This window comes from Mastomys coucha, unplaced genomic scaffold (assembly GCF_008632895.1).
Source record: "Mastomys coucha isolate ucsf_1 unplaced genomic scaffold, UCSF_Mcou_1 pScaffold21, whole genome shotgun sequence".
NCBI lineage: Eukaryota > Metazoa > Chordata > Mammalia > Rodentia > Muridae > Mastomys > Mastomys coucha.
Genome location: NW_022196904.1, coordinates 52,931,431 through 52,958,895, shown reverse-complemented (window position 1 = coordinate 52,958,895; position 27,465 = coordinate 52,931,431). Strand labels below are relative to the sequence as shown.

Genomic DNA, 27,465 nt, shown 5'->3' with positions numbered 1-27,465 from the left:
ATGATCAGGCCTTCAAGCCTGACACTGCAGACTTTACTGGAGTAGACAAATGGGAGTGGCAGGAAGCCATTAAAGTTCCTATTGAGACAATTTGGTCAGTGAGTGTATTTCCCTCAGATATAGGACATGGCAGGGGACTCTGAGGTATGACAAGTTGGATGTTGATGGGAGAGGTTCTTTCCTCTAGGAGGGTGGAAATCTGTATGAGTAGAGAAGAAAGTGGGTTGGTGTCTAGTTTGATGAAGGATCTTATCAACTAGGGGAGCAAATTGACAGCCTATAAACTGCCTGAAAACAGGTTAAGGGAGCCACTTTTTTTTTCGAGACAGAATTTCTCTGTATAGCCCTGTCTGTCCTGGTACTCACTCTGTAAACCAGGCTAGCCTTGAACTCAGAAATCTGCCTGCCTCTGCCTCCCAAGTACTGGGATTAAAGGCATGTCATGTGCCACCACTACCCAGTGTCATTGACTTCTTTTAGAGCTAGATATGTGGCATATAATTCTTTATATTGGGGAGAGTGATACGGCAGCTGTTTTAATTGGAGGATAAGGGTTCATCCTCAGGGAAATAATATATTATTGTCATAGCTCCCCTCTTCCCCTCATTGGTAAATATTGAGGGGGCTCCTGCTATGGGAATAGTTTGGGAATATTGAGAATAATTTGGGGGCAGCCATCACCACAAAGGGAGGGCAGAGGCCCATTTTTCATGAGGATAATGGTTGTCAATTTGTCTTGGGAATCCTATTAGGCTGATAGCAAAGTGGGAGTGATTTTTGATTAGCAACTAAATGTCAGAGAGGGAGAAGGGGATGATAAGAATATCAAGTTCTTTTCTTAGGGTTTTTATGGCTCTATCCCTGACATTTTTAATCATGTTAGTGAGCATATCTATCTCATTTAAAATTTGGGGTGTACCACCCATCTGGGTGTGGAGCCATTCCAGCATCCCTTGAGGTTGGTAAAGGGATCCCACAAGTGTAGAGGAGGAGTTAAAGGTAAGGATCTGTATAGGTATTGTTGGGTCATACCTAGCAAGAACCATCTCTTAAGGCTGTATTGACAGAATTTAGAGATAGGACTGTTTCTAGGAACAGTGTTCTTGGGGAGGAGCAACTTTTGCATCCTTTCAGGAGGTTGAAGATGGGTTGAAGGGTGCTTGTGGGAAGGGGGAGCCAGGGTCAAAGCCAAATGAGGTTGCCCAAAAAGCTCTGGGGGGAGGTGAGAGTTAATTTTTGAGGGAAGGAAAGGGGGAGTTTGAGGGGGCATATTGAGATAAGGGAGATCTCTGTTCCTAAAAATGTAATGCGTAAAATAAGTTGAATTTTGTGAGGGGCTATTTTGAATCCTAAGGCAGATAGGGAAGGTATTGGCTGGTCCTTAGGTTGAGAAGGGGAGGTGGAAGAGTCTCCCCATGCTAATAAATCATCCATATAATGGTATACATTGACTCCTTTGTCTAAATGGGGTTTTAATGTAGTGGCTACAGCCTCCTCACAAACATTTGGACTGTTAATCATTTCCTGAGGTAGAACAGTCTATTTATATCATGAAGCTGGGCCAGAGTTGCTAATGGGGTGGAAGGTACTGAGAATGCAAATTGTTTGCAGTTTCAGGAAAGGAGAGGGATGGGAAAAACAGTCTTTTTTTTTCCAAGGGGTTTATTAATATTTATTGAGTGTATCATGAATTCTATATAAATGTTTATTTCATAAAAAACTAACTCCAGTAAAATATTTTTCTTCCTTCCTTCCTTTCCTTCTTCCTTCCTTTCTTTTTTTATTATTTTTTATTAGATATTTTCTTTATTTACATGTAAATTTCTCCCTTCCCAGTTTCCCCTCTAAAAAACAAAGAAACAAACAAAAACAACAAAAACAAACCCCAGCTGCCTCCCCACTCCCCATGTCTGCCACCCCACCCTCTCCTGCTTATAGGCCCTGGCATTCCCCCACACTGGGGCACAGAACGTATATGAACTAACTAGCACCCTCAGAGCTCCCAGAGTCTCAACCACCAACCAAGGAGTACACACAGTGGGACTGATTGCTCTGGCAGCGTGTGTATAGTGGAGGATTGCAAATTCGATCATCAATGGGAGGGGAAAAACAGTCTTTTATGTCTATTGTTAATAGAGGAAGATTGTCAGAGATTGCTGAGATTTGGGGTAGCCCTCATTGTGGGGAGCTCCAGACCCACATGGTTTTGTTAATTGTCCTCAAATCTTATAATAATCTCCATCACCCTGAGCTCATTTTTTATAGTGAACACAGGGTTATTCAAGGACTGTGGGAAGGGCAGAAGTGTTGTAGTAACAGCTGTTCTTCTACTAGCTGTGTGAGGGCTCTAAGCTTCTCCCTTGATAGATGCTATTGTGGGACCCACATGGCTATTTTGGAAAGCCAATCAATATAGGGAATATTAAACCCAATAGTAGCTCCTAGAATTGGGGGCGATTTGATGGAGGGTTTTTAAGATCTCCTTGGGTATTACTTTTTTTTTATAGGTAATGTCTTCTATCTTAATGTGGTCTCTTTCTTGTTGGGTAGTAAGAACTACTTCTAAGGCTTTTAAGATATCTCTTCCTAGAAGATTAGTGGCTACTTGAGCAACTAGGTGGCATATGAGGCTGGTAGCTCCATCTGGGTCTTTCAACCTGTAGGCCTGTTCGGTGATGAATGCATGAGAGGTACCCCTTGTTGTATCGTGAAAGGCAGTCTGTGTTCTGGTTGAGCGAGGCTTACTCTGGAGATCCAGTAGAAAATTTTACAAGGGACAGAACCACGAGCTATGCTCCCAGACATTAAGCTCCTGACACTATGAGCCCTCAACTTCATAATCCTGTGGCTATCAGTCATGTAGGCAATGCCCCAAGCTCCTGGTATTCTGGTTGGACTCCACCCTCACAGTTACATGGCTACAGCCAGGTATGCCCCACACCACAGTTACTTGGCAAAAGCAAGGTAGCCCAGCCTACTATAAAAGGGGCTGCTTGTCACCTCCTCTCTCTCTTGCCTCTTACTCTCCTCTCTCACTCTCCTCTTTTCTCCTCCCTCCCCCTCTCTCCATGTGGCTACCCTCTACTGCTCTATTCTTCTCCCTCTCTCTGCCTTTCCACATTAAAGCTCTAAAACCGTGGACTGTCTCCTTTCATCTAGACTCGCCTTGCTGGAACAATGGAGCTGGTTTCCCTCTAACAAGCAGCTCATCTTACCTCTCACCAGGATGGCTCCCTGAGCTCCAGCCACAGCCACCAGGCAAACGAAAAAGCCCCCCAAGCTAGCCAGACTCTCTCATCTAGTAAAGTAACCTGCCAGAGCTACCATTCTCCCTTTGCCCCCCTGGCCACAGTCTGCCCAAGGGTCTGTTCTTCCCTCTTATGTGACACACAGCAGTGTCTGAGATGTCCAAGAGTGAGAACCTGTTATTCTGGCCTGTGTGTGACCCAGGGACCCCAACACTGGCTCTTCCATGGTGCCCAGCTGTCTGTGGTGCTCAAGAGTTGAATCCCACCTCCAGCATTTCCACAGAGAGTGCAGACTGTGCTTTACCCACCCTCCTGGAGCGGGGTCCAGCAGCCTTACACAGCCAGACACGTGTCCCATAATGGTTCCCCTGCTAATCTCCTGTGTCCGACTCCCAACAAGTGGTAGCAGAGGATGGTTGCAACCATCACTCCCTATGCCTAGGAGCTGAGGTCCAGGGATCAGTTTTCAGTCACATGGTATCTTTGGTTGTCTTAAATTTGTCTTGTCTCTTCCAGTATCTATAAGACACTTGAATGGTTTATTGTCTGTTTTAATGGTTAATTTGGTGTGGGAGCCTTATGATATGTTGGACACCCATAAGACTTCTATGGGAATAGTGGTCCCTATTACTGTTGGGGCTAAGGTCTGCCCCATCTGAAATTTAAAAGGCTCCAGTGGCTTACCATCCTTATCAGATAGATAGATAGATAGATAGATAGATAGATAGATAGATAGATAGATAGATAGATAGATAGATAGATAGATACAGTCTCCTCCAGTGGAAACCTTTTCTATACTGGGGACAAATTTTCTTAAGGAGTTTAGGATCTGTTATAGGGAGAGAATTTTGTGGGTATTCATTCCTCCAATGTCCTGTCTCTCCATGTCTGAAGAATATTTCTTTTGTGCTGTCTGAAGGATTTCCTCCCAAAACTAGGAGGCTTGTTTTTTGGCTTTTTTCATTCCATTGGATTTTAGTAGGGCACATATTTCCCTGGTCTGGGGTGATTTTTTTATGTGATGGTGAGTTGCCCATGACAGAAAAGAGGAGAAATGATTTGTCCAATGAGAACATTCCCTTGGCTTATCAGTTTTGGGGGATTCCACAAAGGTCCAAAACACTAAGCCTTTCTGCAGATTTAAGAACTGGAAGCTGCCCATAAGTGTGAGTATGCCATCCCTTTACTTACATTCTAGGAAGTCTTTCATTTCTTTCTTTATTTCTTCCCTGACCAAATTGATATTGAGTAGAGAGTTGTTCAGTTTCCATGAGTATGCCAGTTTTCTGCTGTTCTTGTTTTTATTGAAGTCCACTGATAGTCCCTGGTGAACTCATAGAATGCATAGGATTATTTCAATCTTCTTGTATATGTTGAATCTTGTTTAGTGTCCAATTGTGTATTCAATTTTGGAGGAAGTATCATGAGGTGCTGAAGGCATATTATATTGTTTTACAATTAAATGTTCTGGAGTAATCTGTTAAATTCTTTTGGTCCATATCTTCTGTTAGTTTCACTGTCCCTCTGTTTAGTTTGTTTCTGTGATATGTTCATTGGTAAGAGTAGGGTGTTGAAGTCTCCCAACATTATTGGGTGTGAGGTTCAATGTGTGCTTTTAGCTTTAGTAATGTATCTTTTACAAATGTAGGTGCCCTTGCATTTGGGATGTAGATAATCAGATTTAAGAGATCATCATGGTCTGTTTTTCTTTTGATGAGTTTGAAGTGCTCTTCTCCATCTCTTTTAATAACTTGTGGTTGAAAGTCTATTTTATCGGATCTTAGGATGGCAATTCCAGCTTGTTTCATAGACCATTAATTTGGAATTTTTCTGTCTTTTATTGTGAGGTATTGCCTATCTTTTTCACTGAGTTACATTTCCTACATGCATCAAAATGCTGAGTCTTGTTTATATATCCAGTCTGTTGCCTATGTCTTTTCACTGGAGAGTTGAGTCAAATGATATTGAGGACCCAGTTATTTTTGTTGTTAGAGTTGGTATTATGTTTATCTGGTTCTCTTCAGTTTGTTTTGAGATGATTTTTTCTTTCTTTTTTTTTTTTGGATGGAGTTTCCCACTTTGTATTGGAGTTTTTCTTCCGTTATGCTCTGCGGGGTTGGATTAGTGGAAAGGTATTATGTAAATTTGATTTTGTCATGTAATATTTTGGTTTCTCCATCTATGGTGATTGAGAATTTTGCTGATTATTGTAAACTGGGCTGGCATTTGTGTTTTCTTAGGGTCTGTATGACATCTTGCCAAGATCTTCTGGCTTTTAGAGTCTCTATTGAGAAGTTTAGTGTAATTCTGACAGGTCTGCATTTTTATGTTACTTGACATTTACCCTTACCACTTTTAATATTCTTTCTTTGTTTTCTGAATTTGTTGCTTTGGTTATTATTTGATGGGAGGAATTTCTTTTCTAGTCCAATCTATTTGGTTTTCTGTACTCTTCTTGTACCTTTATGGCCATCTCTATCTTTAGGTTTCTGGAAGTTTTCTTTTAAGATTTTGTTGAAGATGTTTTCTGGCCCATTGAGTTGGGAATCTTCACTCTCTTCTATTCCTATTAGTCTTAGGTTTGTCCTTTTTATTATGTCCTGAATTTCCTGGCTGTTTTAGGTTAGAAGTTTTTGCGCTTTGTATTTTCTTTTGCAGTTGTATCAATATCTTCTATGGTATCTTCTATGCATGAGACTCTCTCTTTTATCTTTTATGATCTTTTGTTGATGTGTGCATCTGTAACTCCTGATCTCTTTCCTAGTTTTGTCACATCCACAGGTGCCTTCTTTTGTGATTTCTTTATTGTTTCTGTTTCTATTTTTAGATCCTGATTAGTTTTCTTCAGTTCCTTCACCTGTTTGATTGTATTCTCCTGTACTTCTTTAAGGGATTTATGTGTTTCCTCTTTAAAGGCTTCTACCTGTTTACCTGTATTCCCGTGTATTTATTTAAGGGAGTTACGTCCTTCTGAAGGTCCTTTATTGTCTTCATGGATAGGATTTTAGTTTAGAATCTTTCTTTTCAGATATGCTACGTTATAGATATAGCTTATGTATAGTGGGAGAACTGGATTCTGAAGGTGCCAAGTGGCTTTGGGTTTTGTTGATTATGTTTTTGTTATTGCCTCTTACCATCTGGTTATCTCTTGTCCCCCCAGGCAGAGTTGTGGGCCAGAAGGAAGATTTATCTCTAAAAGAGTCAATAGGTCCTGTGGCAGCTGAGCCTCATGGGGGTCCCAGTTTGTCCAGGTATTAAGGTGGGTGTCTCAACTGTGAGCCTTGTTGTGAAGGACCTCCTGGGAGTCGAAGTTTCTCTCAGTGTGGAAGGAGGTCTTCAGTGTTGGATATTAAAATTATTCTTAGATTAGGTCTTTTCATGGTCTCAAAATTCCTAAATGTTCTGTGTCAATAATTTTTTTAGCTTTAATATTTTCTTTGACTGATGTATCAATTTCTTCTATTATATCTTCTATGCCTGAGATTCTCTCTTCCATCCCCTATATTCTGCTGGTGATACTTGCATCTATTTTTCCTGTTCCATCTAGGTTTTCCATCTCCAGGATTCCCTCAGCTTTTGTTATCTTTTTGTTTCTGATTCCACTTTCAGGTCTTGCACAATTTTATTTTATTTATTTCATCTGTTTAATTGTATTTTACAGTATATATTTAAGAGTTTTATTTGTTTCCTCTTTAATGGGTTCTTTCATCCTTATAAGATTGGATCTAAAGTCATTTTCTTGTGCTTCAGTCATGTTAAGATACCTAAGACTTGCTGAAAAAGGATAGCCGTACTCTGAAAGTGTCATATTGCCTTGGCTTCTGTTGATTATGTTCTGGATAGTTTTTGTACCTGGACATTCCTGATGTAGTAGGTACTGGGTGGGGGATTAACCTTTATGATCCTGATGTGGCAGTTGCTTACAAGTATCCATGGATTACTTAATTCTAGATCTGCAGGTCGCTATTGTTCAGGATGGGCAAGCATGTATGGTTCATGAGTCACAGATCTAAAGATGGTAGGCAGAGAGGTGATGGGAGGATGGATGCCTATTTGGGCAAGTAGGCTGCTCAGAGTCATTTTTCATGCCTAGACAACTCAGCTAACAGGGATAAAGAATGGGAGAATGTACGGTTACCTGTATGGTTCAGGCTTAGCCTGTCTGATAGGTAGGAGAAAAAGTGGCAGGGGAATTTGGATCCCCCTGGGATAGCCAGCTGCTCAGGACAACTCCAACATTCTCCAGAGGACTCAGCAATTAGGGAATATGGGCCAGAATAGTTAAGCTTACCTGCATGGTTCAGGCTCAACATGTCTGATGAAGGTGGGAGGAGAGATGGCAGAAAATTAAATCCTCTTGGGATAGCAGGCTGTTCAGAGCAAAGTATTGCCATTTCTAGGCAGAGAAGGCAGAGTTGTTCAGTTTCCACGAGTTTGTAGGCTTTCCTTTGTTTCTGTTGTTAAGTACAGCTTTAATCCGTGGTGGTCTAATAAGATACAAGGGTTTATTTAAAACTTTCTATATCTTTTGAGACTTGCTTTGTGCCTGAGTATATGGTCAATTTAAAGAAGATTTTGTGAAGCGCTGTGAAGATACATTTTATTTTTTTTGTGTGTGTGTTTGGGTAAAATGTTCTATAGATATATGTTTGGTCCATTTGATTAAAAATGTCTCTTTCATTATTTTTCTTTATATAGTTTTTGTCTAGGTGACATGGCAATTGGTGAGAGTGGTGAGAGTTCTCTACTGTAAATAGGTAGGGCTTGATGTGTGATTTAAGCTTAAATTAGTAATATTTCTTTTATGAATGTGGGTATCCTTGCATTTAGAGCATAGATGTTCAGAACTGAGACATTATTTTTGCTGGATTTTTTCCTTTGATAAATATGAAGTATCCTTCTCCATCTCTCTTGATTAATTTTCATTGAAAGACTATTTTATTAGATGCTAGATTGGTCACTCCTACTTGCTTTTGGGTCTGTTTGCTTAGAGAATCTTTTCCCAGTCCTTTATTGTGAGGTAATTTCTATCTTGGTTGCTGAGGTACATCTTTTAAAAATAAATACATTTATTTATTTATTTATTTATTTTACTTATTCACTTAACATCCTGCTCACTGCCCCCTCATCAGTCCCTCCCACTATCCTTCTCATTCCCCCTTTCCCTTCTCCATGTGTGTCAGTGCCCCCATCCCCTCTCCCTGGCACTTCAAATCTCTGTAAGTCTAGTCACTTTCTATTCCACTGAGGCCAGACAAGGAAGTCCAGCTAGAAGAATACATTCTAAATGCAGACAACAGCTTTTAGGATAGACCATGATACACTTGTGTGGGACCCACAGGAAGACCAAGCTGCACATCTGGTACATATACAAAGGGAGACCTAGTTTAAGCCTTACAGAGTTCATTGGAGTTCACTGTAATAAGGCTGTACTTCAATGACCCTCACATCACCAAAGATTTTACCTCCATCATAGCTAAGCTGAGAGTTGACAGTTCTGCTGTGCCACGGAATGAATTGTAGGCACGATTTTTGGATACAGACTTCCTGCTATAGTCAAAGCTATTTGACTGGAACGAGTGACTTTATTCTCAGCCCACAGAGAACAGGTTACATTAATTTAAGAAATGGTGTGTGTATTAAGATGATCTATCTATAAAGTCATTCACCAACTGTTTCAATGAACAATGGTTCTGCTTGGAGGGTGGCACAGACATTAGGTGTGGGTAAGAACTTGGTTCATTGGCTGTGATAATTTTGAAATTTATCAGAGAAAGAGTAATTTATAAAGTCCTCTTCTTCAAACATGATACAAGAGTTGCAAAGTCAAGCAAAGCATTCAGCCTCACTCTTTGTTTTTCTCTTACAAGCCCCTCCTCAATTTAATTGTCTATGTTTCTTTTGGTTATATAAATACATTTGAAATATGTAAGCTGTTCTGAAAATCATAGTATAGTGCAAAATTATGAAATAAGCAATACTACTAGTAGAGAGGCTAAAATAGAAGAAGCAAGATTTCAAGACCCTTATGCTGTACACAGTAAGACACTGTCATGAACAAGAACGCTGAAAGTATATATGGATTGTAAAATATTGGGCCTATTTCTCCAATTACCAAGTTAGAGGGACTGTTGGATGACAATCAACAAATTTCTAATTCCTCATATTTTTGGATTTCAATCAATTAGGATACGTTGGTAATATTATTTTCATATTAAGATATTATGAAAAAATAATTGTTACTTCCTATTGTTTTTGTTGTAAGAGGTGGAATTAGGTTTGTGTGGATTTGTTGAAAGATTATTTTCTTGCTTCTTCTAGCATGTAGTTTTGCTCCTTATGTTGATGTTTTCTAACTTTTATCCTTTGTAGGGCTGGATTTGTAGAAAGATATTGTGTAAACTTTGTTTTGCATTAGAATATGTTGTTTTCCATAGATGGAGATCTATGATAATTGAAAATTTTGCTGGGTATATTAACCTGGGCTGGCATTTTTGTTCTTGTAGGGTCTGTATGACATATACCCAGGATCTTCTAGCTTTCATAGTCTCTGGTGTAATTCTGATAGGCCTGCCTTTATATGTTACTTGACCTTTACCCCTTACTACTTTAAAATTCTTTCTTTGTTTAGTGCATTTGATATTTTTAGTATTATGTAATAGGAATAATTTCTTTTCTGGTTCAGTCTATTTGGAGTTCTTTAGGCTTCTTGTCTGAATCCCATTTTTAGTAGCATTATTTGACTCTCTGGAGTTTAACTTCTTGAGTTCTTTGTATATGTTGAACATTAGCCCTTTATCAGAATTTGGGTTGGCAAAAAAATCTTTCCCCAATCAGTTGGTTGCCATTTTTTCCAACTGAGAGTACCCTTTGCCTTACAGAAGCTTTGCAATTTTATGAGGTCCAATTTGTCAATTATTGATCTTAGAGCACAAGCCACTCATATTCTCTTCAGGAGATTTTCCCATGTGCCCACGTGATTGAGGATCTTCACTATTTTGTCTTCTTTTAGTTTCAGTGTTTCTAGTTTTATGTGGAAGTCCTTGATCCACTTGGACTTGAGATTTGTCTAAGGAGATAAGAATGGATCGATTTGCATTCTTCTACATGCAAACCTCCACTTAAGCCAGTACCATCAGTATCATTATTTGAAAAGGCTGTCTTTTTTCACACTGGTTGATTTTAGATTATTTGTAAAAGATCAAGTGACCATAGGTATGTGGGTTCATTTTTGGCTCTTCAGTTCTATTCCATCGATCGACCTCCCTGTCTCTGTACCAATATCATACAATTTTTAACACTATTGCTCTGTAATACAGCTTGAGGTCAATGATGGTAATTTCCCTGAAGTTCTTTTATTGTTGAGTATAGTTTTGGCAATCCTGAATATTTTGTTATTCCAAATAATTTTGTATATTGCTCTTTCTATCTTCTTTGAAGAATTGATTTGGAATTTTGATGGGGATTGCACTGAATCTGTAGATTGCTTTTGGAAAAATGGCCATTTTTACTATATTAATCATGCCAATCCATGAGCATGGGAGGTCTTTCCATCTTCTGGAATCTTCTTCAATTTCTTTCTTCAGAGACTTGAAGTTCTTGTCATACAGATCTTTCAATAGCTTGGAGAGAGTCACACCAAGTTGTTTCATATTATTTGTGACTGTAGTGAGTGGTGTCATTTTTCCTAATTTCTTTCTCAGCATGTTTATCCTTTGAGTAGAGGAAGGCTAATGATTTGTTTGAGTTAATCTTACATTCAGCCACTTTGCTGAAGTTGTTTATTAGATTTAGGAGTTCTGTGGTGGAATTTTTGGGGTCACTTAAGAGTAGTATCATTTTATCAGCAAATAGTGATATTTTGACATCTTCTTTTCCTATTTGTATCTCTTTGACCTCCTCTTGTTGTATTATTGCTCTGACAAGAACCTTGAGTACAGTATTGAACAGGTAGCAAGAGAGTGGACAGCCTTGTCTAATGTCTGATTTTAGTTAGATTGCTTCAAATTTCTCTCCATTTAGTTTATTGTCTGCTACTGGTCTACTAAATATTGCCTTTACTATGTTATGTATGGGCCTTGAATTCCTGATCTTTCCAAGACTTTTATCATGAAGAGGTATTGGATTTTGTCAAATGCTTTCGCAGCATCTAATAAAATGATCATGTTTTTTTGTTTTTTGTTTGTTTGTTTTTACTTTGAGTTTGTTTATAGAGTGGATTACATTGATGGATTTCTATATACTAAACCATCCCTGCATCCCTGGGATGAAGTCCACTTGATCATGATGGATGATCATTTTGATGTGTTCTTGGATTCAGTTTGCAAGAATTTTTTGAGTATTTTTACACAGATATTCATAAGATAAATTGGTCTGAAGTATTCTTTCCTTGTTGGATCTTTGTGTACATTAGATATAAGTATAATTGTGGCTTCATAGAACTAACTTGGTAGCATTGCTACTGTTTGTAGGATATTTTGAAGATTATTGGTATTAGGTCTTCTTTGAAGGTGTACTAGAACTCTGCATTAAAACCATTTGTTCCTGGGTTTTTGTTTTTGTTTTGTTTTGTTTTGTTTTGTTTTTTTTGGGTGGGGAGACTTGTTATTACTGCTTCTATTTCTTTAGCAGTTATGGGAATGTTTAGATTGTTTATCTAATCCTGATTTAATGTTGGAACCTGGTATCTGTCTAGAAAATTGTCCTTTTTCAGTTTTGTTCAGTATAGTCTTTTGTAGGAGGATCTATGATTTTTAGAATTTTCTCATTTTCTGCTGTTATGTCTCCATTTTCATTTCTGATTTTGTTAATTTGGATACTGTCTCTGTGCCCTCTAGTTAGTCTGGCTAAGTGTATATCTATGTAGATTTTCTCAAAGGACCAGCTACTGATTTTGTTGATTCCTTATATAGTTCTTTTTGTTTCTACTTGGTCGATTTCAGCCCTGAGTTTTATAATTTCCTGCCATCTACTCCTCTTGGGTGTATTTACTTCTTTTTGTTCTAGAGCTTTCAGATGTGCTGTCAAGCTGCAAGTGTATGCTCTCTCCAGTTTCTTTTTGGAGGCACTCACAGCTATGAGTTTTTCTCTTAGCACTACTTTCATTGTGTCCCATAAGTTTTGGTATGTTGTGCCTTCATTTTCATTAAATTCTAAAATTGTTAATTTCTTTCTTTCTTCTCTGACCAAGTTACCAGTGAGTAGATATTTGTTCAGCTTCCATTTATATGTGGGCTTTTCTGTTGTTTTTGTTGTTACTAAAGACCAGCCTTAGTCTGTGTTGATCTGATAGGATGCATGGGATTGTTTCAATCGTTTTGTATCTGTTGAGGTCTGTTTTGTGACCGATGATATGGTTAATTGTAGAGAAGGTACCATGAGGTCCTGAGCACAAGGTATATTCTTTTGTTTTACAATGAAATGTTCTATAGATATCTGTTAAATCCGTTTGGTCCATAACTTCTGTGAGTTTTACTGTATGTCTGTTCATTTTCTGTTTCCCTGATCTGTCCATTTCTTAGAGTCAGATGTTGAAGTCTCCCACTATTAGTGTGTGAGGTGTAATGTGTGCTTTCAACTTTAGTAAGGTTTTTTTATGAATATGGGTGCCCTTACATTTGGAGCATAGATGTTCAGAATTGGGAGATAATCTTGGTAGATTTTTCCTTTGAAGAGGTTGAAGGGTACTTCCTTATCTTTTTTGATACCTTTTGGTTGAAAATTAATTTTATTCAGTATTATAATGGCCACTCCAGCTTGTTTCTCAGGAAAATTTTCTTGGAAATTTTTTAAATTGCTTTTTACTCTGAGATAATTTCTCTTAGTCACTGAGGTTCATTTTTTTGTATGCAGCAAAGAGCTGGGTTCTGTTTAGGTACCCAGTCTGTTAATCTATGTCTTTTTCTTTGGGAATTGAGTCCATTGATATTGAGAGATATTAGGTACCAATGATGATTGCTTCCTGTTATTTTTGTTGTTAGAGATGGAATTGTGTTTCTGTGGCTATCTTTCATTTGGTTTGTTGAAAGAATTACTTTCATTCTTGGGTGCTTGAGTTTTTCATCTATTATCCTTTGTAGGGCTGGATTTGTGGAAAGATATTGTATAAATCTGTTTTTGTCATGGAATATATTGGTTTATTCATCTATATTAATTGAGAGTTTTGCTGGGCATAGTAGTCTGGGCTGGCATTTTTGTTCTCCTAGAGTGTGTATGACATCTGTACAGCATCTTCTGGCTTTTAAAAACTCTGCTGAGACATCTGGTATAATTCTGATAGGTTGTCCTTTATATATTACTTGACCTTTTTCACTTACTGCTTTTAATATTCTTTCTTTGTTTTGTGAATTTGTTGTTTTGTTTATTATGTGACAGATGGAGTTTTTTCTGGAGTAGTCTATTTGGAATTCTATAGGCTTCTTTTATGTTCATGGGCATCTCTTTCTTTAGGTTACAAAAGTTTTCTCCTATAATTTCTTGAAGATATTTACAGGCCCTTTAAGTTGGAAATATTTGGTCTCATTGGTCTGGTTTCTCATTGTGTCCTGGTTTTCCTTGATGTTTTTTATTTGAAATTTTTGCTTTTGACCTTTTATTTGACTGTTGTCATAAATATTTTCTATGGTACCTTCTGCACCTGAGATTCTCTCTTCTATCTCTTGTATTCTTTTGGTTATGCTTGCATCTATGACTCCTGGTCCCTTTCCTAGGTTTTTCATCTCCAGAGTTCTCTCCTGTTGTGATTTCTTACTATTTCTATTTCCATTTTTGGGTCCAAGATGATTTTGTTCAATTCCTTCACCTGTTTGGTTGTATTTTCCTGTAATTTTTAATACACTTTTATGTTTCCTCTTAAAGGCTTCTACATGTTTACCTGTGTTCTCCTGTATTTTTTTAAGGAATTCATTTATATCTGTCTTAAAGTCCTCAGTCATCACCATGAGATATTCTTTTAAGTCCAAATCTGGCTTTTCCCATGTGATGGGCTATCCTGGACTTGCTGTAGTGGGAGAACTGATTTCTGATGATGCCAAGTAGCCTTATGTTTTCATGCTTGCTTCTCACAATGTGGTTATCTCTAGGGCTACCTGCCCTTTCTCTCTTTGACTGGGACCTGCCATTCCTGTGATCCTATTTTGTTCAGATGTCCTCAGAGTCCAGCTGTTTCTGTGAGTCTGTGAGCCTGTGATTCTGTGATCCTGTGATCTTGAGTTCCTGGGTATTTCAGGGCTCTTGGGTGTCAAGGTGCTTCTGGGATCCTGAAATACTGGTGTGACTAATCTCCTGAGATCCTGTTATGTCAGAGCACTTGGGAGTCAAGCTTTCTCTGGGTGTTGTGGGGCTAGGTGCAGAGTCAGTGCCCCTGGTCTGCTCAGGAGACAGGTTCAGACTGAAATTAACCTGTGCCACTGGCTGGGTGGGGGTTCCTGCATCCCTGCATCCTGGGGGACCTAGTTATTCTGGGTGTTGGGTAAGATGTCATAGCCTTCTCAACTGTGATCCTAGGCTTTTCAGAGTACTTGGGATTCAAGATTCCTCTGGATGTTGTGGGAATGGGTGCCAGGATTTTCTTTTCTGGTTCAATATATTTGCTGTTCTTTAAGCTTCTAGTATGTTTATAGGCAACTCTTTCATTAGGTTTGCAATTGTTTCTTTTATTATTTTGTTGAAAATATTTTTGGGGAGTTGGAGCTGGGAGTCTTTATTTTATCTTATTATTCTTAGGTTTTGGCCTTGGTTAATTTAGGTGTGAACTTCATTCTGTGTGTCTAACACTAAGAGCTACTTGCTCTAGGTCTATTCTGATTTCTTTGATATTTTATCTCAGATTTCTTTGTATTTTGTGTCAACAACTTTGTAGATTTAAAATTTTCTTTGACTATTATCAATTTCCTCAACTAACTTTACTAGCATATTTTTACATTACTTTTTTATTGAGTACACTTTAGGTTATCACATGTGTTCTTTGTATGCCCAGAGGCAGAAAGAGAGAATCTGATTCTCTGGACAGTTGTTATGTGGATTCTTGGAAATAAACTGGAGTTCTCTGGAAACATGCACTTGTAAATGCTGTTTCAAGTCTCTAGCCAGTTTTTCAATATCTTATTTAGAAGTTTTGCATTTTTATTAATCATGGAAATTGGACTCTTCTTTTATGTCATGTTTTTATATACTTTTAGTATCAAGGCAATACTGGCTTTATAAAAATAATTTAAGATGTATCCTTTCTTTTTGTATTTCCTGAAACACACTGAATAGGAATAGGTAAATCTTCTTTGAGATTTTGTAAAACTCTGAAACTTATCCATCTGTTCCTGGAAAGTTTTAAGTTGAAAAACTTTTGTTAATTTTTTAATCTTGGTAGTTGTTATTGATATACTGAAATCATCTTGACTTAGTTTTATTATACAGTATAAATTAAGAACTACATACATTTCTTTTAGATTTTAAAATTAAATGGAATGTAGAATTTCTTTTTTGTTTCAAGACAGGGTTTCTCTGTATAGCCCTGGTTGTCCTGGAACTCACTCTGTAGACCAGGTTGGCCTCAAACTCAGAAATCCACCTGCCTCTGCCTCCCAAGTTCTGGGATTAAAGGCATGCACCGTCATCAGCTGGCGAATGTAGAATTTTTTTAAAATGTTTTTCTGATTTCTAAAATTCACTGCAATTTGCTGTCATGCTTCCTTTTTCATTATATACCTTACCAATTTGTGTCTCCCCTCTCATTTGGATAATGACTTTTCAGTCTTATCTTAAGAAAGAACTAAAATTTAAGTTTATTAATTTTTGAAATAGTTTTAAAATTTATATTTCATTACTTTCAGCACTGATTTATACTATCATAGAATTGCTTGGATATAGTCATAACCATTCTTTGGAATTCATTATCATGAAGATCATTCATGTCATTTTCTATGGAGGTCTTTATAATATGATTAGTAATTTTAGGAGAGGATATTATAGTTTGGTAATTGGAGTCTTTCCTCCTTACTCTATTTTGATCACATTTTATGTTTCAATGGAGGCATTTAAAGTGATTGTGGGATATGTCTTGGTAGGTTTGAGGTGTGAATTTTATTCTGTGTGTCTAACACTAAGAGCCACTGGATCTAGGTCTATTCTTCTGAGAATCAGCATCTGTCAAATGACAACTGCAATATTCCTGTGTCAATACAAGTGATGTCTGGCAGGTGAAGATGAGTCATCTGGAGGAGTAGTCTCCAGCAGTTTAAATATGCATAATCAGGGAAATGAGAGCTTCCCACCTGTTATAGACATTGCTAATCTCTGGAAGGATCTCCCACTTGTTGCAGGAGGTCATACTGCTAGAACCTGAGAGGAATTTTCAGGAACTATATTGATATAGGAGACTATCCAGGCCACTCCAAAAGACAAAATTCACAGGTATTCAACATGACCCCAAGGTGAAGTGAGTGTCTTTCATGTTGTTCTCAGGTTTCTGGTACAGCAGAGTTAGGCCTAAACCTAGTAGAAGTACCCTTCACTTAGTTTAAGAGTCCTAATAGACTAAATTCTGCAAACTTAACATTTAATTCTAATTCTAATAATGATGTAACATATTCTAAAATTAGGAATTAAATTCATATTTGTACTTTTCAGTTGAATGAAATGTTTCAAATCTCTCATTGTTTGAATTTTTATTTCATTAACTCCTTATTTTATACAATGTATTTCAGATTGATGCTATAAGAACATGTTTTTGTGCATGTTTCACCCTAAAACGGAACGACTCCCCCCTCCACAAGAAATAGGAGAGAAAACATAGATAGAAGTATGTAAGAGTTATATTTTAAGAGGCTTTAGAAATGATGTTTATATAAAACATATACTAAGTATTCTAGCCAAGGAATATTATTATCTAAATGTAGCATGAGTGATAAAAGAGTTTATCAATGGAATAATTATCTCATGAATCAACAGGCTAAATTAAGAAGGTAAGACCGAAGTGTAGATGCTTCAATCCTTCTTAGAAGGGGAGCAAAATAATCATGAGAGATAGAGGGAGGGAGGGAGGGACGTGGGAGGAGAGAGGAGCGGGTGGGAAGGGGGCAGGATCATGTATGGAAAGAGACAGGAGAGAAGTACAGAGTGTCAGAAAATTGTACAGAAATGTGTAGCAGTGGGGGATGGGGAACTGGGGCTAACCATTAGAAAGTCCCAGATGCCAGAGAAGCAAGAGGTTCCCAGGTCCCAACAGGGATGATATTAGCCAAAATACCAAACAAAGGGGAGAAAGAACCTGTAGAGACCACCTTCAATAGACAGGCACAGATCCCCTTGGAGGAATAGGCCACCCAGCCATCTCAAAATTTTAACCCAGAATCTTTCCTATCTAAAGGAAGTGCAAAGACAAAAACTGGAGCAGAGACTGAAGGGAAGGCCATCCAGAGACCACCCCACCTAGGGATCCATCCCACCTCCAGACACCTAACACCAACACTATTGATGGTGGCAAGAAGTACTTGCAGAAAGGAGCCTGGTATAAATGTCCCCGGAGAGGCTCTGCTAGCACCTAACCAATACAGATGTAGGTACTCACAGCCAACCATCAGACTGAGCCCTGGGACCCCAATAGAAGAGTTAGTGGAAGGACTGAAGGACCTGAAGGGAATTGTAAGCTCATTGGAAAAACAATATCAACTAACCTGACCACTCAGAGTTCCTAGAGACTAACCCACCAACAAAAGAGTACACATGGACTCCAGCTATTTATTCAGCAGAGAACTTCCTTATCTGGCATCAATGGGAGGAGAGGCCTTTGGTCTTGTAGAGGCTTGATATCCTAGTGTAAGGGGTGAGGCAGTAATGGGGGTGGGTGGTGGAGCAGCCTCAAAGTGACAAAGGGGAAGGAGGATGGGAATTTGTGGAGAGGAAACTGGGAGGGGTAACATTTGAAATGTAAATGAATAAAATAACCAATAAAAAATTTTAAAAAGAATATAATATAAAAATATAATACAAAAAGAAAGACATGTAGATAGATAACTTACAGATATGTAGGTGATATACATGCAATATATGTGAATAAATATTTAAATATATAGATATATAAATGGAGATTAAATTATTTATAAATGTATAGATATATAGATATACAGATATATAGATGTATATGTGCTTTTTTGTCTTTTTGTGTCACATTTTAATAGTTCAGGAATGTTAGGAAATAATGCATAAAATGGTATAGGTTAAAGAACATTAATACTTTCAAACAGGAAATAATTGTAGAGAAATGTAGCAGTGTATATGGTGGAAAATTGACAGATTTATTTTTTTCATTAAATGATTTCCCAATCATTGTGTTCCCTCCTTCTTCTCCTTCAAGTCCCTCCCTCTCACATCCCCTGCTCCCCATCCCATCTTCCTTTCTCCCTAGAGAAAGGGAGGCTTCCCCTTCTCTCACTTATCACCTTGGCATATCAAATTGCAGTAGTACTAGATGCATCTCCTTCAGTTGAGGCTAGATAAGACAGCCCAATTAGGGGAAAGGGATCCAAAATCAGGCAACAGAGTCAAAGACAGCATTTGCTCCTGCTGTTCAGAAGCCCACATGAAGACTAAGTTGCATATCTGTTACATGTACATGGGGGCCTATTTCCATTACTTAATTCTCTCTGGTTGGTGGTTCAGTCTCTGTGAGTCATGACAGGCCCAAGTTAGTTCTGTCGGCTTTCTAGTGGTATCCTGGATGTGTCTGTCTTCTTTAACCCTTCCTCCCCTTCTTCAAAAAGATTCCCCCAGCTGTCTAATGTTTGGCTGGGGTCTCGCCATCTGTTTGCTGTGGTAAGCTTCTCAGATGACAGTGTTGTACTAGGCTTTTTTCTGCAAGTGTATCAGAATAATGTTAATAATATCAGATATGGACTCATATCATTTGTCTCAAGTTGGGCTGTTATTGGTTGTCCATTCCCTCAATTCCTGCTTCAACTTTATACCTGTACACATTGTTGTCAGGAAAAGTCTTGTGGATGAAAGGATTTCTGGCTGTATTGTTTTCTTCAACCCTACATTGGACATATTGTCTGGTTAATGGAGGTAGCTATTTCAGGTTTCATATCTCCCATGGCTAGAAGACTTAGACAGTGTTACCTCAGGAGTGTGTGTGTGTGTTTGTGTGTGTGTATGTGTGCATGTGTGCCACATTTTAACAGTTCGGGAGTTTTACAAAATAAATCACAAGAGAGAATAATATTAGTTAAAGAATGTAAACAATTTCAAACACAGGGAATAAATGGTAGATATGTGTCAGTTTGAATGGTGGTGGCAGATGAGAGTATCAATTTCTAAAAAAGGAATAGTAAGGTGTTGTAATTGTAAGGGGAATATAAATGAATTTCTAGTAGAAAGATTTCATTCATAAAGAAAAAAAAATGTTCCTAAACTCCTTCCATGTTTTCCTCACTATTGTCAAGTACTAAAGTTAGGATCCAGTTTAGAATTTAAGGATAAGTTGAATTTTATGATTAGGATTAAAAGCATATAGAGTAGACTAAGGTTGGAGTTAGATGTTGACATCAAGGTTCACAGCTGTTCTACTGCATATTGGCCTGTCATATATATAATTAACCTGAATGTTCAAAATGTTGTATAACTTTTATGAATATTCTAACTAGCTCTTTATATCACACTCCATATAGTTTTATAAAGCAGAAGATAGAATTATACACTTTATATGGAATATTCTTATCCTGGAACTTGGACAACCATGTCGTGATTACCTGAAAATTATTCTGACCATCCATAATACGACAGTTGAAGAGAAAAATAAATCCCTTCCTTACTAATTGGTTCAAGGAAACTGCATATTTAGTTTAATTTTATTATAGTTTCATATTATATCATATTATTTTCAGTATTTATTTTATATTCTTGCTTTTCCCTTGTTGTAAATATTACTCACTTATGTATGCTTACATACTTTGTTATATGTTTTATAAGGCATCATTTTTGAGTGTGTAAAGTTATTGAATAAATATAGTGGTATAATCAACTTAAAGTTGTTGGTATGCATTTGCATTCTGTAGTTCCCTTTAACTCTTCTAGTTTCTAATATAGGCATACAAGACTCAACAATGGTCATTGATTATTCAGGCATACTTTATAAAGCACTACTTTAGTTAAAGCACTGCACTGTACCATGCTTCTGTGCCATCATTTACAATTTGGTATACATATACACATATAAATTTTGTATATCAAAAACTTCTATAAATGAAATGCCATATATGATATTTTAATATTTGGATTTAAGACTGTTTAAGCCTCAAAATGAAGCTATGATGCTAACTTAATTTATATAATATTGGTATAGTAGAATTCTTTCTTTCATTGGAAATAAGTTTAGGAGATGATAATGAAATTTACCAAGAATTTTTTTTTTTACTCTATGAAACTATATTAATTGTTTAAGTCATGTGGCAAGCAGCATTTGATAAAATGCTTTTATATATATATATAAATATATATTTATATATAAATATATTTATATACATATATATATATATATATATATATATATATATATATAAAACAGATAAACCAGAACATCCCTCATGGGTATCTTTCACATAATAGAAACTTCAATTAGGCCAACTTGCAGTATTCCCATATAATTTAAAATTCCTCAAATTTGCAAAAGTCCAAACTTCAAAATCTCTTCTAAGTGTCAATTCTTTGATCCTTTGCAAAATCAAAATAAATATTTTTATACTATATAAAAATCAGAGAATAAAGACCAATATTCTAAAAGGAAAGCTTAGATAATAGTAAGGAAAGCTTGACTGAAGAAAGACTCTTTCCCAATGGGAAAACACTAAATTATTACAAGCCCAACAAATGTGAAGCATGATTGCATGCAATGAACCAAAGGTCATGGGAAGACACTCTTCAACCTTGCATTATGCAGTCTTCCTGGACTTTTTCTAAACTTGCAATATTTATTGACTGCACTATCTTAGCAGATCCATGGCAATTATAACTCATGCTCATTTGTATCTTATCCTAGACATAATATTTGATTTTTATTGAATATTTTGTCCACTTCCAATATGTATTTTATTTCACCTTCTGTGAGAGACTCAATAATCCTCCTGTGGGTAATCCTTGTTGTTTGGCTTCTTTGGGTATGTTAATTATAGTGTGGCTATTGTGTACTTTATGATGAATTTCCACTTATAAGTGAATACATGCCATGCATGTCCCTTAGGGTCTAGTTATCTCACTCAGATGATATTTTCTACTGTCTTCCATTTGCCACAAAATTCATGATGTCCTTGTTTTTAATAACTGAGAAGTATTCCAAAATATAAATGAACTACATTTTCTTAATCTATTATTAAGTTTAGGGACATCTATGAATATAGTTGAGCAAGTACCCTTGTGTGATGATGGAGCATCTTTTGAGGACCTGCCTAGGAGTGCTATAGCTGGGCTTTCAGTTAGTTCTAGTTCCAATTTTCTGAGAAACTGCCAAACTTTTTTCCAAAGTAATTGAACATGTTTTCCCTCTCACCAGCAATGGAGGAATGTTCCATTGTTCTACATCCCTACTAGCAAATGCTATTCCTCAAAATTTGATTTTATCCATTCTGTAAGATAGAAAGTCAGTGTCATTTTGATTTGCAATTCCTTGATGACTAAGGGCTTTGTTTTTTGATTTAATTAGATATTTTTTTTTTTACATTTCAAATGTTATCCCTTTTCCTGGTTTCCTGTCTGTAAAACCCCTAACCCCTCTGTCTCCCCATGCTCACCAACCCACCCATTCCTGCTTCCTGGTTCTGGCATTCCTCTACACTAAGGCATTGAGCCTTCACAGGACCAAGGGCCTCTGCTACACATGCTGCTGGAGCCATGGGTCCCTCCATGTGTACTCTTTGGTTGATGGTTTAGTCCCTGGGATCTCTGTGGGTACTAGTTGGTTCATATTCTTTTTCCTCCTATCGGGCTAGAAACCCCTTCAGCTCCTTGGGTCTTTTCTCTAGCTCCTCCAATGGGGACCCTGTGCACAGTCCAATGGTTGGCTGAGATCATCCACCTCTGAATTTGACAGGCACTGGCAAAGCCTCTCAGGAGACAACTATATTAGGATCCTGTCAGCAAGTACTTGTTGGCATCCACAATAGTGTCTAGGTTTGGTGACTATATGTGGGATGGATCTTCAGGTGGGGCAATGTCTTTCCTTCAGGCTCTGCTCCACAATTTAGACTAAGGATTTGAACAATGGTTTAAATGCTTCTCAGTCATACAAGATTCCTCTGTTGAGAATTCCCTGTTTAGAATATCTATTCCAGCTTATTTCTTGGGACCATTTGCTGGGAAAATTGTTTTCCAGCCCTTTATAATGAGGTATTGTCTGTCTTTGCCACTGAGATGTGTTTCCGGTATACAGCAAAATTCTGGGTCCTGTTTACATATTTAATCTGTTAGTCTATGTCCTTTTATTGGGGAATTGAGTCCATTGATGTTAAGAGATATTAAAGAAAAGTGATTGTTGACTCCTGATATTTTTCTTGTTTGAAGTGGAATTATGTTTGTGTGACTATCTCCTTTTGGCTTTGTTAAAAGAAGATTACTTTCTTGATTTTTCTAAGGTGTAGTTTCCCTCATGTTGGAGTTTTCTATCTATCATCCTTTGTAGGCCTGGATTTGTGGAAAAATATTGTTTGATATATTTTTGTCATGGAGTATCTTGGCTTCTCCATCTATGTTAACTGAGATTTTTCCTGGGTATAGTATAATGGGCTGGCATTTGTGTTCTCTTAGGATCTGTATGAGATCTGCCCAGGATCTTGTAGCTTTCATAGTCTGGTGTAATTCTGATAGGTCTTCCCTTATATGTTACTTGATGTTTTCCCCTTACTGCTTTTAATATTCTTTCCTTGTTTTGTGCATTTGGTGTTTTGACTATTATATGATAAGAGGAATTTTTTTTCTGGTCCAATCTATTTGGAGTTCTGTAGGCTTCTCATATGTTCATGGACATCTCTTTCTTTAGGTCAGAGAAGTTTTCTTCTATAGTTTTGTTGGAGATATTTACTGACCCTTTAATTTGGAAAGGGCTTCACTCTCTTCTCAACCTATCATCCTTGGGTTTAGTCTTCTCATTGTATCCTGGATTTCCTGGATGTTTTGAGTAAGGAGCTTTTTGTGGGTTTTCATTTTCTTTGACTGTTGTCTCAGTGTTTTCCATGGTATCTTCTAAACCTGAGATTCTCTCTTCTATCTCCTGTATTTTGTTGTGATGCTTGCATCTATGACTCCTGATCTCTTTCCTAGGTTTTCCAGGGTTGTCTCCCTTTGTGATTTCTTTATTGTTTCTATTTCCATTTATAGATCCTGAATGCTTTTGTTCAATTCCTTCACCTGTTTGGTTGTGTTTTCCTGGATTCTTTAAGGGATTTTTGTGTTTCTATTTTAAGTGCTTCTACCTACTTACCTGTGTTCTCCTGTATTTCTTTAAAAGAGTTATTTATGTCCTTCTCAAAGTCCTCTATCACATGGGTACAGGGGAAATGTCCTCAACAGAACACCAGTAGCTTATGCTGTCAGATCACAAATTGACAAATACAACCTCTTAAAATTGCAAAGGTTCTGTAAGGCAAAGGACAGTATCAGTAGAACAAAATGGCAAGCAACAGATGGGGAAAAGATTTTTACCAATCCTACATCTGATAGAGGGCTAATATCCAATATATACAAATAACTTAAGACTCTAGAGAACCAAAATACCCTATTCAAAATGGGAACAGAGATAAACAGAGAATTTTCAACTGAGGAAACTTGAATGGCTGAGAAGCACCTAAAGAAATGTCCAACAACCTTATTGTCAGGGAAATGAAAGACAAAATGTCCCTGAGATTCCACCTGACATCAGTTAGATTGGCTAAGGTCAAAAACTCAGGTGAGAAAAGATACTGGCAAAGATGTGGAGAAAGAGGAACACTCTTCCATTGCTGGTAGGATCGCAAACTGATAAAACCATGCTGGAAATAAGTCTGGCACTTTGTAAGAAAATCGGAATGAGTACTACCTGAGGAGTCAGCAATACCACTCTTGGGCATATACCTAGAAGATGCTCTGATATAATAAGGATACATGCTCCACTTTGTTCATGGCAGCCATATTAAAATATCTAGCAGCTGGAAACAAACCAGATATTCCTCAACAATGGAAAGGATACAGATAATATGGTACACTTACAGAAAGGTGTAGTACTACTCTGCTGTTAAAAACAATGACTTCATGAAATTCTTAGGTAAATGGCTGGAACTTGAAAATGTCATCCTGAGTGAGGTAACCCAGTCACAAAAGTACACACATAGTATACCCTTCACTGATAAGTGGATGTTAACCCAAAAGCTCAGAATAACCAAGATACAATTCACAGACCACATGAAGCTCAAGAAGAAGGAAGACCAAAGTGTGGATTGTTCAGTGCTTCTTAGAAGGGGGAACAAAATACTCACAGGAGGGAATATGGAGACAAAGTGTGGAGCAGAGATTGAAGGAAAGACCATCCAGATACTGCCCCAACCGGGTATCTACCCCATATAGAATTGCTAAACTTAGAGGCTATTTTAGATGTTGAAAAGTGCTTGTTGATGGGAGCCTGATATGGCTCTCTCCTGAGACTCTCATCTAGAGCCTGACAAATACAGAAGTAGATGCTCATAGCCAACCATTGGACTGAGCATGGGGTCCCAGATGGAGGAGTTGGAGAAGGGACTGAAGGAGCTGAGAGGGTTTTCACACCCAAGGATTGGAGCAACTGTGTCAACTAGCCAGATCCCCTGGAGCTCCTGGGGATTGGACCACCAACCAATGAGTACACATGAAGGGACCCATGGCTTCGGCCAAGTATGTGGCAGAAGATGGCCTTGTTGGACATCAATGGGAGGATTGGCCCTTGATTCTATGGGGGTTCAATACCCCATTATAGGGGACAGTCAGAGTGGGAGAGTGGGGGTGGTTGGGTGGGCAGGGGACTACCCTCATAGAGGCAGAGGAAGAGAAAGGGCAATTCCAGAGGGCAGACCTGAAAAGGGGATACTATTTGAAATGTAAATAAAGAAAATATCCAATAAAAAATTTACAATGATCATTAATATTTCTAATGAGACCAATATATAGTAAAAATAAAGAAGATCCCTATTTCCCAGTATTTGGAAATAAAACATTAATGAATGTGAATGGAAAGCTGCCATTTCTACTTATACACATGAGTATTCAATTCACCTGGATAGGAAGCACAAGTAGCATAGTATTTACAGAATTTAACAAATTTGAAATATAAATCCTGAAAACTGTATAAATTCCTTAAGAAAGAACACAGCCACACTGAATCTAATTCATGCCATCTAAAAATGCTATAGCTAAACTTCCTTCATAACCCATAACTGCTCTTACATATATGCCTTCTCAAAGACTGTGATACAGACACACACACACACACATATAAATATACATATATACATATATTTATATATATATGTGCATGTGTGCATGTTTGTGTGTATATAAACAACTTACATCACCATAACTTAGCACTATTCTTCATTTTAGTTCAAATCTTGTAATAAGTCAAGCTTATTGAGAAGAAAATAAAGTAAAATTGTTCCTTTTGTGATACATAGCTCTATTAATGTCACAAGGAAAGGGTTTTAGAAACATAGGCTCTAAAATTACAACAGTATAAACAATTAAAAATATTCAGTTTTCTTACGCTATTAACATTAATGTAAAAGGACTATCAGCATTTGCTAAAGCATCTGTCACATTCTCTATATACCTTAGGAAAATGCATATACATATAATAAAGCTGCACATATGAAGCATTATACAAAAAGTATACTATTAACTAATATGATCATATGCATCTACATTTACCTATAAGAATTAGAAAAACATCCTTCCTAGCTCCAGAGAAAGTAATACTTACTACAAGCTTTTGGAGTATCATTTCCATGGTAAAAGAACAAGTAATAATGCCTTTGTAATGTATGAATCCCAAAGTTACTCTAAGTATATTTAATAGATATGCTAATGAACATGTCAACCCAAAAGTCCTAAAATATTTTTCAACCTCTCCTCTGAGTTGAGCAGATTGTCCATTTTATATCAACAACAAAAGGCCATTACTGCCTAAACACATAGTACATCTAGGGGCCAGTAACGTTTTACATTTTTATGATGTCTACAGGTATCATTAAATAAGGTATTTTAGACTAGGTAACTGACTCACTCATCATATTAATGAGTGAGTACATGCTGCATTTCTGAACCAGACTGTGAGCTATGTGACAGAGATGTACTAATTCTACAGTACAGCACTGGCAGTTGACAGGATGGCCTGAGAGTAAGTAAGGAGCTGGAGAGGGAGAGGTATGTCAGGTGTGGTGGTGAGAGAAGTCCTGCAACTCTGATTAGCAATCAAATTTTTTATACTGCTTTCACAGAGTAAAGATAGACTAGTGATTACCCATGAAATGCAGACTATATCATTTTTTCTCTAGACATATATTTGATTTTTCATTACATATGTGGGGATAAAAGTTCAGACACTGTGAATAGGATAGATCCACAGGTGGGGCTGTCTCTGGAAGGCCTTTCCTCCAGTATCTGCTCCATTCTTTGTCCCCATGTTTCATTTAGACAGGAGCAATTCTGTGTTAAAATTTTGAGAAGAGTAGGTAGCCTCACCCCTCATTCAGGAGCCATGCCTAACATCTGCGTATGGTCTCTACAGGTTCTGGGGATCCATCCCATGCACAACCACCAAACCCAGTCACTATTGCTGATGCCAAGAGGTGCTTGCTGAGAGGAGCCTTATATGAATGTCTTCTGAGAGGTTTAGCCAGAGCCTGACCAATACAGATGCAGATGCTTGCAGTCAACCATTGGACTGAATGAAAGACCCCCAGAGCTCGGGAGACCCTCACTCAAGTCTCGGGATAGCACAACCACCCAATAACTCATGAGAGACCAATCTTGCTGCAATCACATGAGGTTTATTTGGGATAGGCCAGTAGCGGAGTCGATCTCGTGACCTTGCAAGCCAGAGGGATTCGACCCAAACACAAGAAGTGAGGGGTATTTAAAGGAAAAAATCACAAACTGGGGGTGGGGGGAAGAGGGTTACCAAGGAAACATAACATAAAAACAGTGGAAAATTTCAGAGGGACCCAACCCAAGG

The 27,465-nt window shown here is 37.6% G+C and overlaps 1 protein-coding gene across 4 annotated transcripts in view; it reads left to right on the top strand.

Moving 5' to 3' along the window:
* The window catches only part of LOC116102328 (POTE ankyrin domain family member B2-like), a 113,391-nt gene extending 93,123 nt beyond the window's left edge, over positions 1-20,268 (top strand). For 3 of the 4 annotated variants that reach the window (XM_031386858.1, XM_031386856.1, XM_031386855.1), the window contains 2 exons: positions 16,949-17,043; positions 19,910-20,268. In XM_031386858.1, the coding sequence (XP_031242718.1) occupies positions 16,949-17,023 (75 nt within the window). In that variant the 3' untranslated portion in view covers positions 17,024-17,043; positions 19,910-20,268. Of the gene's footprint in view, positions 1-6,408; positions 6,489-16,948; positions 17,044-19,909 lie in introns of those variants that run through there. The other variant, XM_031386857.1, reaches the window with a different exon arrangement.
* The last annotated feature ends 7,197 nt before the right edge of the window (positions 20,269-27,465 follow it).